General features: G+C 41.5%; 1 protein-coding gene across 2 annotated transcripts in view; it reads right to left on the bottom strand.

The window, feature by feature from the left end:
* Positions 1 to 14,333, bottom strand: part of yjefn3 (YjeF N-terminal domain containing 3) — a 71,043-nt gene extending 56,710 nt beyond the window's left edge. Inside the window, exons 1-2 of one of the 2 annotated variants that reach the window (XM_083767181.1) lie at positions 14,212 to 14,333; positions 3,837 to 3,918 (exon numbers count right to left, since the gene is read on the bottom strand). In XM_083767181.1, coding sequence (XP_083623307.1) covers positions 3,837 to 3,895 — 59 coding nt within the window. In that variant the 5' untranslated portion in view covers positions 3,896 to 3,918; positions 14,212 to 14,333. Of the gene's footprint in view, positions 1 to 3,836; positions 4,139 to 14,211 lie in introns of those variants that run through there. The other variant, XM_083767180.1, reaches the window with a different exon arrangement.
* Between the last annotated feature and the right edge of the window lie 532 nt (positions 14,334 to 14,865).

Genomic DNA, 14,865 nt, shown 5'->3' with positions numbered 1-14,865 from the left:
GTCTTTTATGGCGGTTCTGGACAACCGTGGGTCCGACCGACTCGACACCGGGCACTGCACTCCCTGTGGATGAGTGGAACGCGTGTGGCGAATTTGAAGTCGGTGGGGCGAACGGTTCTCGAGTTACGTGTATAGGTGCATTACAGCCGTACAAACATATAGCCAGAGAGAGACGTGGTGCATAGATAAATGTCTACGCAATGTACAATTTAGCAGACGCTCTTAATCCAGAGTGATTTACAGTAAGCAGGAACAAAAGACATGGTAATACATCAAATACTTAAAAATAGTCATTATGAATCCTATGTATGCTAAGAATTTAACTGTGGGATATCTATATAATGAACTATGCATATATACAGGGTACTATATAGTGCTATGTCTACTATGCATATATACAGGGTACTATATAGTGCTATGTCTACATAAAATGCTATCATGTTTTTACCAGCTCAGAACAATTGCGAAAATCAAATCCGTCCTGTCATTTGCAGATTTAGAGAAGGTCATTCACGCCTTTATAACCTCCCGATTAGATTACTGTAACGGTCTGTACACCTGTTTATCACAGAAATCCATCTCCCGCTTACAACTGGTGCAGAATGCCGCTGCCAGCTGCCACCTAACTTTTTGTTTTCTCTTAATCTGTTTTTATTTTATTATGCTATGCTTTATTACTATGATGTGATGTTATTAACTGTTGTTCAGCACATTGTAATGCATGTTTTAAAAAGTGCTATATAAATAAAGTTATTTATTATTATTATTATTATCTAAGTTACATAAGTTGAGCCTTTGCATACGCCTGTAAGGTTGTCAGGGCTATGGCAAGTCTGAAGAGGTGGGTTTTCAGACTACGGCGGAAGATTGGGAGTGAGTCTGCAGTTCTAATTGCAATGGGAAGTGCATTCCATAGTTTTGGAGCCAGAAGGGAGAAGAGTTTGGGACATGTGGAGCGTTGTTCCGGTGTTTTTAGTGAAGGTACCTCCAGCTTCCCTGCGTTGGCTGATCTGAGTGCGCGGGAGGGCGCAGAGTTGCTGCATGTTTTCCAATTGTCATAATAACTAAATATGGTACTGCACCATGTCTCAACTCGGCTTTAACTCTGGGAACTGCAGCAAGTAGGCCGGGTCTGTGTGATTTAATATGTTTTAAAATAAATAAATTAAATTTAGCCCCACATATACTGCTTTGGGTAAGAGCAGGCGCAGCCCCAGAATGAGATGAGAGAAAGAGATAGACAGATAAATCAAATCTGAAATACTCTAGCTGTTACTGCAGCTAGAGAACTCAATTATCTTTTATAATCAACACTTTCTTTTTTGTTCAGTTTGTTGTTGTTGCTGTCGGTTTTTACTTACAAGATAATGTAGTTTTAGAGTTAGACCATCTGACTCAGACCATCAAACACCGACAGAGTAGTAAGGTGACAAGACAGAGTGTAGCAAACCAAAGGAATTGATGGAATTCAAATGCATCGCTGTATAAAAATGTAAACCGCCCGTCTAGTAGGGATGTCCCGATCACGTTTCTTTTTCTCCCGGTCCGATCATTTGATTTTGAGCATCTGCCAATACCGATTTTTCCCGATCCGATATTTATATTTTATAGAACACGTTTATTCCATATCAGAATAATATAATATCCCAAATCAGAGACAATATCCAGTCCAATATCATGATACGGATATAATATTGATAGTGATACTAGGGATGTCCCCATCACGTTTTTTGGCTCCCGATCCGTTTCCGATCATTTGAAAATGACGTGGTCGGCCCCGATTTCCAATCAGATCAGGACAATCCTACCGTCAAGCAATGTTTGGTGAAACAAGGAGACAGCAAAGATAGCAGATCTACTGTACAAGCTCACTCACAACATCACGTACATCATGATGAAACGTAATGTGATGTGAATTATGGAGATACAAGGTTTCCATGGTTTTCCCACCCTAGGCCACAGCAACAATGTGCGTGCATGCTAATGGAGAGAAAAGGCTATGCTATATTTGGAGTGAAATACATGATGTGAGCTGTGAACCTATTGTTGTCACAGACTGCCAGTGTGCAACTTGTTACTTCAGCCAGCCATTGGGGATGTCCCATTTATGGAGAATGAATTACAATAACTTAGCAACAGTAGCATTTTGTTTCCTTAAATCGTGTGCATTACCCAGAGGTTCTGTATAATCCAATCAAGTCATTATGGAGATGTTCAATGTGGATGACTTGTGTGACTTGGTGATTTAGTTCTTCTCATGTTTATTATCATCATTGTCTTGTACATAAAATGTGTGCTTTATATGATCCATTACTATTACAGAGCAATTAGATATAATCTCATCTAATCCTTCCGGGTTCACATATTACCATGCTTAGTTGCCAAGCCTTGCTTACAGTAAACCTGCTGGATGGAAAGACGAAAGCAGCTCATTTAACACATGTAACCATGGGATATGTACTGCATAATATTAAAATATGCACAATATACACAAATATATAGGATTTTTACTGGCAAATGTGAACATTTATACACATTTTCCAAGTGTGTACTGCACATAACATGTTGTGGGTCCAACACCATCTATACATTCACAAAAAAGCCTGTCTGTCAGTCTCTCCCGGACATAACTCTACCATGGGTACCATCCGAAATAATTAAGAATGACTTCAAACTTGATGTGTGGCAGCTTGGAAGAATGCACGATGGAACTCCCTGGTGCCCCCCTGGTGGCCATAAAGAAAATGTGTTTGGTACGCCTAAAAATAATAATAATAATCTGTGCCCCCCCTGCTCGGAGAGCCTAAAATTGCCTATGAACAAGAGGTTCGCAATAAGGACAATGGTTATTGCCTGAACAGGTGGGGCAAACAATCCCAACTTTCCAGAGTAGGCTGGTTCTTTCCAGAGTAGGCTGGTTGCTGTGGGTACTCCAGCTCCCCAACTTGTGTGGTCCCCGAGTAGGCTCACCGGTCTGGACATTAAAATGCAAGGAAGAAAGGACCACAGACTGCCTATCAACACTGCTGGCAGCAGAGATACAGAGGACCACAATACTGCCAGCATCGGTACATTATGGCTTGATGATGGCCATCATTCAGCTTGCACGATTTACATGTACATAGCACCTTTTTGTATAGTACGCATACATGCCAAACACCCACTGAAATTCTCTCTCTCTCTCTCTGTGTCTCTCTCTCTCTCTTTCTGTGCACGTCTGTCTGTCTCTATGGCTCAGTAAAACCCAGAGATTCATTAATATATTATTGATCTTGCCGTCTGTCCATCTGATGCTGTATAGGTCTCCCAAGACAGGTTCCCTGTGGAACAAACTGATGAAACCTCTAATATACAGTACATACATATACATACAACAGCCATTAACCCGGGTCCTGATAACATCAAATTACACATCAAATGTACAGTATGTAATCCACAGAGAAAAGACCACAGAAAGACGCTGAAATCATGGATAAGAATGACAACGATTTCATCTCAATCACCATAATAATAACAAACATCATTGCCACTCAATGGACACATGGTGTCTGGCGTATTATTATAACCTGATTTTAAATCACTTTCTGACCCCCTCCCGCCCTCTCTCTCAACACTCAGTTGCAATCAGATACATGGAGAGTGGAGTGGATAATGCTCATTGAGTTGCATCCTACAGGTCACAGAATAGAACAGAATGGAAGAGAACTGAAGAGGACAGACCAAATCAAAGCAGAGCATAAAAACATGACATGCACATGCACACATAGAGGTTTGAGTCAGTGCAACAGTACGTACCACACACATCAGAATTCAACAGTTTCAAACTGGGAGTTTACCTGAGGTAACGCAGCGAATCAACAGTCGCTGCTTCCGCTTCAGTGGAGCTGTGGTTCATCTTGGTCGTCTGTTTTCAGGGCACTGGATTCAGCAAACGGGAGAAGGATGAGCTGTTACTGCCTCTCAGTAAAAACACCTCTCTGACTGAAGGAACACTGTCTCTGTCTGCTCCTGAATGTACTGGGAATAATAATGACCTTTCTCTCTCTCTCCCTCTGAATTGATGCAGACCCTAGGTGGTGGCTATTGACTGTCTCCCACTCAGAGTGTTTCCCTTCAATATTACCCTTTCTATGCTGTATCCCCCTCTCCCTGTGGCTCTGGCTCATTCCCTGATAAAACCGTCTGGCTCTGTGTATCAGCAGTCCTCGCCAAGGAAAACCAGCCAATTAAGGAGCAGGAAGGCATGGTGCTAGCCAGCTGATTGGCTCAGCCATGATCACAACAACTCAGCCAGCAGGGGTGCGCCCCACTCACACAGAGACCCAGACATACAGTGCACCATACACACACACACACACACACACACACACACACACACACACACACACACGCACACGCACACGCACACAACACCTTTGATATTCAGGAGAGGTAATTGACAGATATTAACACTACAAACGAATCTTGGGCACAGAATCATTGGGATCTATATAATGTACTGTACATTGGGAACAGCTGAAAAAAATATGAAAGGAAAAAAGGCTCCTGCATAATCATGAGTGCACAACAATGAGTCATAAATCCACACACGCGCGCGCACACGCACACACACACACACAGAGTGTGTGATATCACAGGGAATTCTTAAAGGAGTCGTGCTGACAAACAATAGCTCACATTCTTCTATAAAGGTCAGTTTCTTATTCAGGTTTTCCCCTTCCACTCTCTCAATTCACAATGTGTATTCAAGTATGAGTAGCCAGAATCAAAGGTTCTGATTCTCCATTTGGTATTTATGGCACAGGGAGGCTTGATGCACACCATGGCATCACTGAGAATATTAACATATTTTGAATGATTTCTAACCATGTGACCAAACATGTTTGGCAGCTCACGCACTAGGCACTATGACGTAATTTTCCATTCAATGTCAATGGGAATTCCTATATTATGGACAGACCTATAATATGCACAAAAGGATAAAGTACTGTTGGTCCAATGTGCCACCTAGAGGTCTTACTGAATCATTGCCACTGACAGTTAGTGAATGTAAAGCTGGTCCTATCCAAGACAAATTTAAAGATTCTGAATGTAAGCAATTTACTATTAAGAGATACAAGCAAAGGCTCAGTTTGATGTAATTTGATTTAGAATGGTAACATTAACATAAAAAAAAATCACACCCATGTTTAGTGAGGGGAGCTCTTATCATCCTAACATCATCATGACGTAAAATTCTCAATTCATTGTCAATAGGAATTTAATGTTTGTGTAGGACAAAAATCACACCCCGTGTGAAGTGAGGGGCGCTAATATATTAAAGTCTAACTCATGTTGATATGGTGATGTAATGGTGATGTAAAACAAACAAACATTAAACACCATTAACAATAAAGAGACAATATGACTTAATGAGGCACATTATGACGTACATTTTCCCTTCATTGTCAATGGAGTTTACAAAACAAACATTGAACTAAAGACAAACATTAAACCTGTGTGTAAATGGTGCATTTATATAGCGCTTTTATCAAAGGCGCTTTACATAGATTGTGCATTACATTCACCCATTCACACAAAGATTCATACACCGATGGCGGCGGAAACAATGCAAGGCACCAGCCAGCACATCAGGAGCAATTAGGGGTTCAGTGTCTTGCTCAAGGACACTTCAACACTAACTCTGGGGGAGCCCGGGTTCGAACTGGCAACCTTGCGGTTGCCATGTGGCCACTCTACCCCTGCGCCACCGCCGCCCCTATACTGTACATATAGGAGGGGCTGGCGCCCCTCAAAAATAGACACTAAGCCGATTTGTTCATGCACTATGACGTAATTCTCCATTCATTGTCAATGGGAATTTAATGTTTGTGTAGGACGGAAATCTACACTACTGAATAATAGTTCACACTACACTACTGAATAATTTTTGAGGGGCTAGCGCCCCTCAAAAATAAAATAAAATTCAACTAGTAAAACCCAATTACCGTTATTCCTTAAAAACCAAGGGTGCGTTTACAAATTAATTTGCTAATTAAGGGTTAATTAGGACGATAAGTAGCCCTGAAAAATGTCACACACAAACCACCAAGCAATGCACAGCATTCAGTTGCAAAATAACACTAGAGAAAGAATTGAACAAATCTGACACAATTAGCAAGCACTTAACATTTCCCAACGTGGCCCCTAGCGGCTGAGTCCTCTCAGACATACTCATCTGTGAGCCGGTCTGTCTTAGCCTGGTTAATAAACCAGACTAATATCGCACGGACCGCAGGATATTAGTCTGGGGAGGTTCAGCTTGGATTTCATTTGCAATCCATCTTTGACGCAATTGGTCAGAGCTACTGTCAGTCAAAGGTCTCAAGCATTGAAAGTCACTGTACCAAAGCCCGCCCATATTGCATACCGTGTCCCGATTGGCCGCCCCATTTCTCTGGTGTAGGAAATGGGCGTACAATTGAGCCTCTCCAGACCGTAATCCGCCGGCAGGCAATTTATTTTTGCCAACGGCTGATTCGGTCTGGTTTATTAACCAGGCTAGGTCTGTCTATCCGGGGCCAATCTGGGAACCCATCTGCAAAACAAAGGGATAACAGTGCCCTCTTTTCCTGACGTGAGTCAACAGTCTGTCTCGAAAGACTAATCGGGGGCTAATTTCTGGACCGATCAGTACCAGATTTCCTTGTGCATGCTTCCAGTATGCAAAGAAGGAACTTCTTTTCAAGCGTTTTTGTTTTTATATATACAGTATATATTTAACATTTTTTTAACTTTAATGTACTTTCTTGAGAGAGCTCTTTGTGTGTGTACAGTGTCTGAGAGTCTGTGTTCATTCATATAGGGGAGAGTCACAGCCGGTTTGAACACAGGAATCTTCTCCAGTTCTAAGGAAAAACATTAAATTGTGTTTCTTTTCTCCATTTTGGTTTAAGGGGTATAGTTTCTGCACAGGGCATAAAGCTCCAGCTCTCGGGGTAGGAATAACACCCCTTTAGACAATGGTACTAGAACTAAGACTTATTGGAGTGAAATCCTATTACATGCACATGCCATGTTAAGATGGACAAACAGAAGATTGGGGGATTTTTTTAATGTGGCTTAAATGTACCCAAATGATAGCCTATGACCACAAATGTATGACCAGTAAGGAGGAATCAGAGAAAGTGTGTGTTCCTATAGTAGGTCATTGATTTAGTCCTGTTAAGCCACGATAAGCCGTTTCTTTACAACAGGTTTCTATGGAGAGGAAACACTCAGGGTTTCTATGGAGAGGAAACCATAGAAACCTTTGGTTTGCCTTTGGATTAGGGTTTTTGTGGCAGTACACAGTTGACCAGTAAGAAGTGAGAGAAAATCGAAATATATCTGAATCCTGGGTAGCTCGGTGGAGCATTTCTTCCCTTCACCACGGAGACCAGGGGTATGAAATCTCTGCGGTGCATCCGGCTTGGCCGGGTCCTCCATTGAACACAATTGGGCATGTGCGAGGGTGGAAAGCCAGCAGGGGAGAGTGAACTGTTTGGTCAGGGAGGGTGCCTGTTCAGTGGAGAGACGAACTGGGTTACTATAATGTGTTTCTCCCTCCTGGCAAAACTCCTCACTGTCAGGTGAAAACCACACACATGGAGACACATGCTTGTCTTAGTTGTCTACAGTCTACACCCTCCCACGCAGACCAGCTGCAGGGGTTAGCAGTTAGGCCTTAGGGCCTACACGTGTGTAGGGAATATTCACAACTGAAGAGAAAAAAGGAGGGAGAAATACATCTGAATCCCAATTAGTTCTTCATGGGCCATTGATAAACCTTTTTTCAAAATATTGTGGTTTGGTTAAATTAATCTTCTCAGAAGGTACAGTACAGATACAGATGTCCATGTATGCCATGCCCACAAATACTTTGACATGATTCCTTGGACCACAACCAAACTACACCAAGTGGAAAAATCCGTTCATAACTGCTTGAGATAAACTGCAAACAGACAGATGGTCTGGACCAACAAAAACTTGACATCCTTGGCAGAGGTAATATATGTTTAAATTACTTGAGATGAGAGGACTGTTTCCCAAGTTCATTTCTATTATTCAATATTGTAATATCTCTTGGGAGGAAAAAAATGTGAATATAAATTGTGTGTAGCAGGCTATATATATATATATATAAGTTTAGATCACTGTATAGTACTTTTTCACGCAAAAAAACAAGAAATCATTCACACTGCACTGAATGTGCTGCATTATCATTTAGCTAAACAGGATATATTTTCACAAATTGCACATACAAGGAATTTGACTTGATTAAGTTTTTGCATTAGTTAATGGCAACAAATATGTAACAAACAATATATAAATGATGGATAACCTACTGTAGCACTGGATATTGAAATATCACAGTCACGCAACAGTAAATAAACAATACAAGTCTTCATAGCTCTTGAACTAGTCATAAAAACTCCTAAAACTCATGAATTAGTTCCACTTCTGCCAGGTTTTGTAAAAACCAGTGATGGGGGTGTGGTTATGTAACTGGGGAACATATTTTCTTTTGTTTGACGCATAATTTGATGACCGACGGAGACGCAATGGAGACTACTCCTACAGCAGTCATCAGTACTTTTCAAGGGGTTTCTTCAGCTTGCCGCAAGGTGGAATATATGACTGTGTCATTTATTTTTTACATACATCTTTTACATAATATTACATAGTGCCCTATGTTCCCCAGTTCAGCAAAAGCATGACCCTTTCACTGTGATATTTACATCACTTGACAACAAGGCGGGTGCATCGACAGTGAGTCCACCCACAGCGAGCCCCTAGGTGAGTGCCTGTGCTGAGCAGTTCGGCATACTTAATGGGTACAACTACTGACACATTAAATTAGCAAGTTTCATGATGACATAATTATGCAACCTAGAATCACAATTTTCAATTAGCCTAAAGGGCCGTCCACAGACTCCACACCAAGCACTACAGTATCTACAGTACACTATATGACTACTATACCAGTAAGACCCCTGAGGGCAAGAAACGACCTAAAGGGTGAGGTTGTGTGCACGCATCTGCCTGAGTGACGGCAGTCTGCTTGGAGAGTGCTGGCGCTTTGGCATGGAGGGTCAGATCAACATATGGAATGAATTCTGTACTGGCCATATATGGAGCGTGTCTTGAGTGTACAGGGTTTGATCAGGTCAGATCAATATATGGAATGTCAGAAGTTGAACAGGAAGGACAGGTGGGGTAGAATCAACATGGAATGTCAGATGAGGTCAGCTCCATATATGGAGATCTAAGGGTTTGAGGTCAGATGTAGAGTTGCGGACCGGCTCCATACAGTATATGCAGATATGGAGATCTATGGATCTCCATGATGTCACGAGATGTCACGAGGCATGACCATAAGGAGGCGTGGGTGACTAACTAACTAACGGGCGGACGGAAGGGAGATGCAGGTTTTCATAGTACGGTAAATGTGACATACCGTCACAATGAATATATAGTACGTTTTAAAAATCATCAAGTGGAGTCCACACCACTATAATGGTGACAGTCATTATAGTAGGCCCTTAGTTATGCAGCCCTATTTAAACCATGGGAAACGGTTAATGGTTAAAGTAATAGTAAGACCGGCCTTCTCAGTAACAACTTATGCCAACTTATCTCCTCAGGACCTCGACAGCAGCGGTCCCCAAACCTTTTTGGCCATGCACACCCTGTTACCTCCTGACCTAGCTGACGCACCCCCCCAACACTCACTCTCGTTATATTTGGCCGAAAATTATCATTTTTATAATATGATTATGCGGCTGCCAAATAATCACGGAATGTCACGTATCAGTCATGTGAGAGACACACAACTGCTGTATACCCCCACAGCTGCTCTATACATCCCCTTACAACAGTGTTTACCGGATTTTGCATTACCCTTTTCATGTCATGCACCCCCTAGACTAGAGGGCATTCACGCACCAAAAGGGGTGCACTGCACGCACCACAGTTTGGGAACACTGTTCTACAGTATAAGTCCAAGTCCCAATGCCTAAATCATAGACATAAAACAACAAACATTCCCATTCATAGCAATTAGGGATGCTCCGATCAGGTTTTTTGGGACCGATTCCGATCACCGATTGTTTTTCTCATGATTGGCCTATACCGATAGGTCCGATACCGATACTGATCTTGTGAAATGTTGCAAATTTGTATATTTCCAAAATGATTATATGTCAAAACCCACGTCAATTGTTCCTCTGCGTGGGGAGGAAGGGGAGAATGTTTAGGCATGTCACAAAAATGCAAAATGATGTTATACTATACGGTATATCTGATGGACATGTATACCACTTAAATGGTGTAAAAGATCAGTTTCTCCAGATAGGGTAAATTGCCGATCACAGATAGGGTAAATGCCGATTACAGCAGATCAGAGAGAATATTGGCCGATATGGCCGATCACCGGCCAATTATCGGAGCATCTAGCAACATTGTGCTTACGTTACAAATAGAGGAATTAATCAGTCGATGGAGGACTCAAACCTAACAGGTTTCTTAGCTGTAGTAGCTGGTAGTGAACATGGACATTGGGCGCTTATGACCTACATGCTACATCTATTCTTTTATCCAAGAGAACTGTAAATAATACACTATATATTACTATACAATTGACTATAATACAATACCTTTTGAGAACAGAGTATGCAGTTGTACATTTTTAAATTAGGTTAATTTTTATCTAGTTACTTTACTGGGAAGAAGACTTTGTCTGCACATTTCTCTAGTATCTAATATTTCATAGTATCCAGTTCATAGCCTCTGGCCATGCTGGTCTTTCGTAACACATTTCAGTTTTATAAAAGGCAGAAGGAGGCAGCTGTTGGCTCTTAGTAGTATATTCTAATCTGTTGGTTCAATACTGTATAGATCAGTGTACAAAGAATGATTAATTGCAAGCAATCCAATGATGATTAACTGCAAGCAATCCAATCATCCAAGAAATCGAATCACACACTCCATCTCCCATACAGGCTGATAAATATAAATGTGGCATGGCGTGTGCAGTGCACACAGTGAAACAGAAAACATGTATGTTCAACATCAACACAAACATCCTCAAAATGTTAGCATGTCTAAATGTTGAACATGCACATTGTGAATGTAGGAAATGCCCAAATTATAGCCATCAATGCATGTTCCACACAAAGTGGTATATTTGAGCTACACAAGAGTCATCCGGTAGCCTACTCTGCACATTTAACAGAATGAATCAACCACACTACCTACTCCCTAAACATCAAGGTTTATGAAATGTCAAAAGTGGGGCAAAAGTATATATTTAGTCACTGAGAAGGCATGCATGCCCACTAGATACAATTCCTTGTGGCTTTAAAAACCACATGAAATTTAGCATCTCTATTGGTCAAACATGGTGGGTCAAACATTTCAAATTTGGCAAAAATAGAAGAACACAATGCTATACGTGTTGTGGCGAATACACTGAAAAATGTAACTTCCTAAACCTTCTTTCATGAGAAAATCAACAATATTCACAGCCAGCTGGCCAACCCCTTTGCAGATAGAAAGAGGATAATTCAAGCTTTTCGTACAGCTGCAATGTTGGTGAGTTTTATTTTACGTTTTTTAATACAATCAGATGACTGTTTGGATGTATGGGCTGTCAATGGGAAATTGCACCTAGTTACCACCCTGCCATTAACTTATATGGCAAGGTGGCCACAGTGTGCAACTGTGCATATGGTCAATAGACCCCTGGGCACTTGGAATCTTGGATGGTTTGTGTAAATTCTGACAGTGGGATGTGGAAAATAGTACTTCTTTGATGGATACAGAATGATGTAATTGATGGGTGTGATTCACAGCTGATTGAGAACACCCGAATGAATTAATACGCCTTGTAGGCCTAATGTCACAGACACTGACAAACCCTGATGATTAAATAGGCTTTCTTCCTTGTTACTGGGAGACTCAAATTATTATGCTATTGGTACAACTCCTTTTACTTTACACTAATGAACGCACAGTGATTAAATGGAGAAGTAAGTAAACTTGCGCATATATTCTGTTCACTGATAACGGGTACGTTGCCTGTGTGTATCACACCATCAGAAAATCCTTCGGGGGGCAGCAGTGGTCTTTACTTTAGTTACCTTGTGTAAACTCAATCAAATATGTATTTTGGTCACCAAATTACCTGTATGAACCTCAACCTATGCACCTGTGACCTATGGTATGAACTGTATGCAGATTGCAGACTATGCACTACAAAGTCACTACATCGTTTACATGAGGTTTGATTGATTGAAGAATTTATTAACAGATTGGAGAATTACAGTAGGCCTACATTTCAAGCACAACTCAAAACAAAACTGTTAACTGTGGACGACACCATAAAGCATTACACTTGTTTACAATAGGGACGGTCCACCATGTCTGGTCACGGTGACTTTGGTAGTTTGGTCTTTGGTGTACAAACTGTAGCCATGATTCGATTCATTGGAGCGCAACTGACCTGTCGAGAGGATGATCCAGCATCCAGAAAGTCAACCTCATTCCAGTGGATGAGTGGAAGAAACCAAGACGTCGACTATGATTAGTATTGATTAGCCACATGCAATGTGAGACACAATGATTTGGCAGATACTCAGCACAGGACGCGTGTGTATCCATATTGTGCCATAAAAGCTCAAAGCACTCAGTGCTCACTCATCATGGCACAATTTCCTTCTACTCTGTACTCTCTCCTCTCATTGGTGGGTTCAGAAATAACCTGCCTACCAATGATCATGAATGATGACATCAACGGAAATAGAAACCATTGTTCTAGGGAAAAGGGTAAATTGGGAGGCACCCATGCCATGGTAAGGCACATGTCTAGGCAGATTTTTAAACTTTCCACATAACATCCCTCTGAGACAGAGCGAAAAGACATAAATTGTGTTCTAAAAGTGGTCATTTAATTCTTCTTTTTACTGATATTCTGCCTTTCTGCAGAACCAACATTCAACAGCTAGGTGGGATTGCTCTTGGATGAAACAGGCAAACAGCTAGCACTTAATCAATAAAACATGCTGCATTGGACGCGGGCAAATATTGCGGCATGATCATGCTGGACCTCCAAAAGGCATTTGACATATTGTATTGATTAATATGCTAAAAGCAATCGGTTTTGATAGCACAATAGTGAGCTGGATGGTAGTCCAGCAGCCGAGGTGGGCGGGTGGAAAATTTGGTATTTCTTATTGGCCTAAAATATTGTCTATATACATACATTCGTGAATCCACTTGCTGACCGGCTGTCAGTATTGGCCAATTTTTATAGGGGTTTCTTGTGACCCTAAATGTCAAACTTTCCTTTTTCTTTAAGTAGCATGTTAAATGTCAAACTAGGGGGTTTTCATGATTCTGATTCCATTCCAAGCATTAGTTTTGCACAAAATACACAAAATGCACAAAAACGGCCATAGACGTGATGACAAATGTGATGAGGTCAACACATTTTGGGCACATTTGCTGTGTCCGAGCACAAAAAGTGTCACTGTTGCACAGCCTAACACAAACACACATATTAACTGTATATGATGATTTTGGGTGTGACAGTACAGTACAGTACAGTACAGTGACTACCAGGAACCAGGTCGGCACCCTGGGCGCGCTCCTGTGGGTCTGGAAGTTCCGGGGACCCCTGGGGTACCCCACACGGAGTTGCACCACTCAGTTCACACTGGTGTGATTTTTAATGAATTAATATGCATTTTTGCAATTTACTGGACAATACAACCCAACCAACCAATACAACTGGACAATACACCAACCAACCAACCAAAGAATACAACTGGACAATACACCAACCAATACAACTGGACAATACAACCAACCAAGAGGCTTTGATTTGATTGTGAAGACATTAATTACAACAAATAATGAACCAATAAAGAAAGGTTTACTATCAAAGCATCCTCCTCCTAACAAAGCCACCTGGAAAAAAAAAGTGTGGGCCGTTTTGCCACTTTTACTCTCAAAAACAACTCTACACAGACAGGTGTAAGAAGATCTGTAGGCTAACTATGGATGCTGCCTTGGTACAACAACATGCCATTTTCAACATTACTGGCTTATTGCCACAGTCTTCTGATCTGTAATATGACTGGGAGTGTTGCACTATGTGGTATAAACACTAGTTATTTCAGCTGCTGTTACCTTATCTGTGTTGGAATCTTGTTTTGGTCCCATACGATCACACAGTGAAGCCTCCTGCAGCACGTGGTTTGTTGTGCGTCTTGCACTGGCTTCACTCACGGATAAATTCTTTCACAATCCTTTTGTTGTTAAAATGGTAAATGGTGCATTTACCGTTGTTGTTGTATGTTGCATTCCATTTTCTTTGCCGTGGTCTTAGTTTCTCCTCCATGTTTTTTTTGTCACAATTTTCGCTAACTTCTTGTGCTTCTTCTTGTACTTTGTTGTTTCGTGTTTCTTTTTGGTGGGCGTTCACTAAACTAGCGTGCCCAGCTGTTCGATTGACAGCCAAATGAGCCTACGGCCCGCCTCCTGGCCCGTTGTGTCTGTGATGACCTGGGCCTCCTAGGGGCCCTAGGCCCACGTAGGACCAGGTGTGGATATGCCCCTGCGGTCGATTTGGTGTAGAGTAGACTGTAGAGCACATCAAAGCCTACAAAAACCTAGGCGTTTGTAAAGACGATTAAAAAACGGAGTGCCTTCACTGCCTTGCAACCCAATTACCCAACAACGCCACTGGCCATGACAATATTCCCTCCAAATTTCTCTGTGACTCAGCCATCGCCATAGCTCCAATCATCACCCACATAAATTATCCTCTCCATCAAAAAAGGA

Source organism: Protomyctophum parallelum, assembly GCF_964188405.1.
Source record: "Protomyctophum parallelum genome assembly, chromosome: 6".
NCBI lineage: Eukaryota > Metazoa > Chordata > Actinopteri > Myctophiformes > Myctophidae > Protomyctophum > Protomyctophum parallelum.
This window is presented reverse-complemented; position numbering and strand designations above follow the sequence as displayed.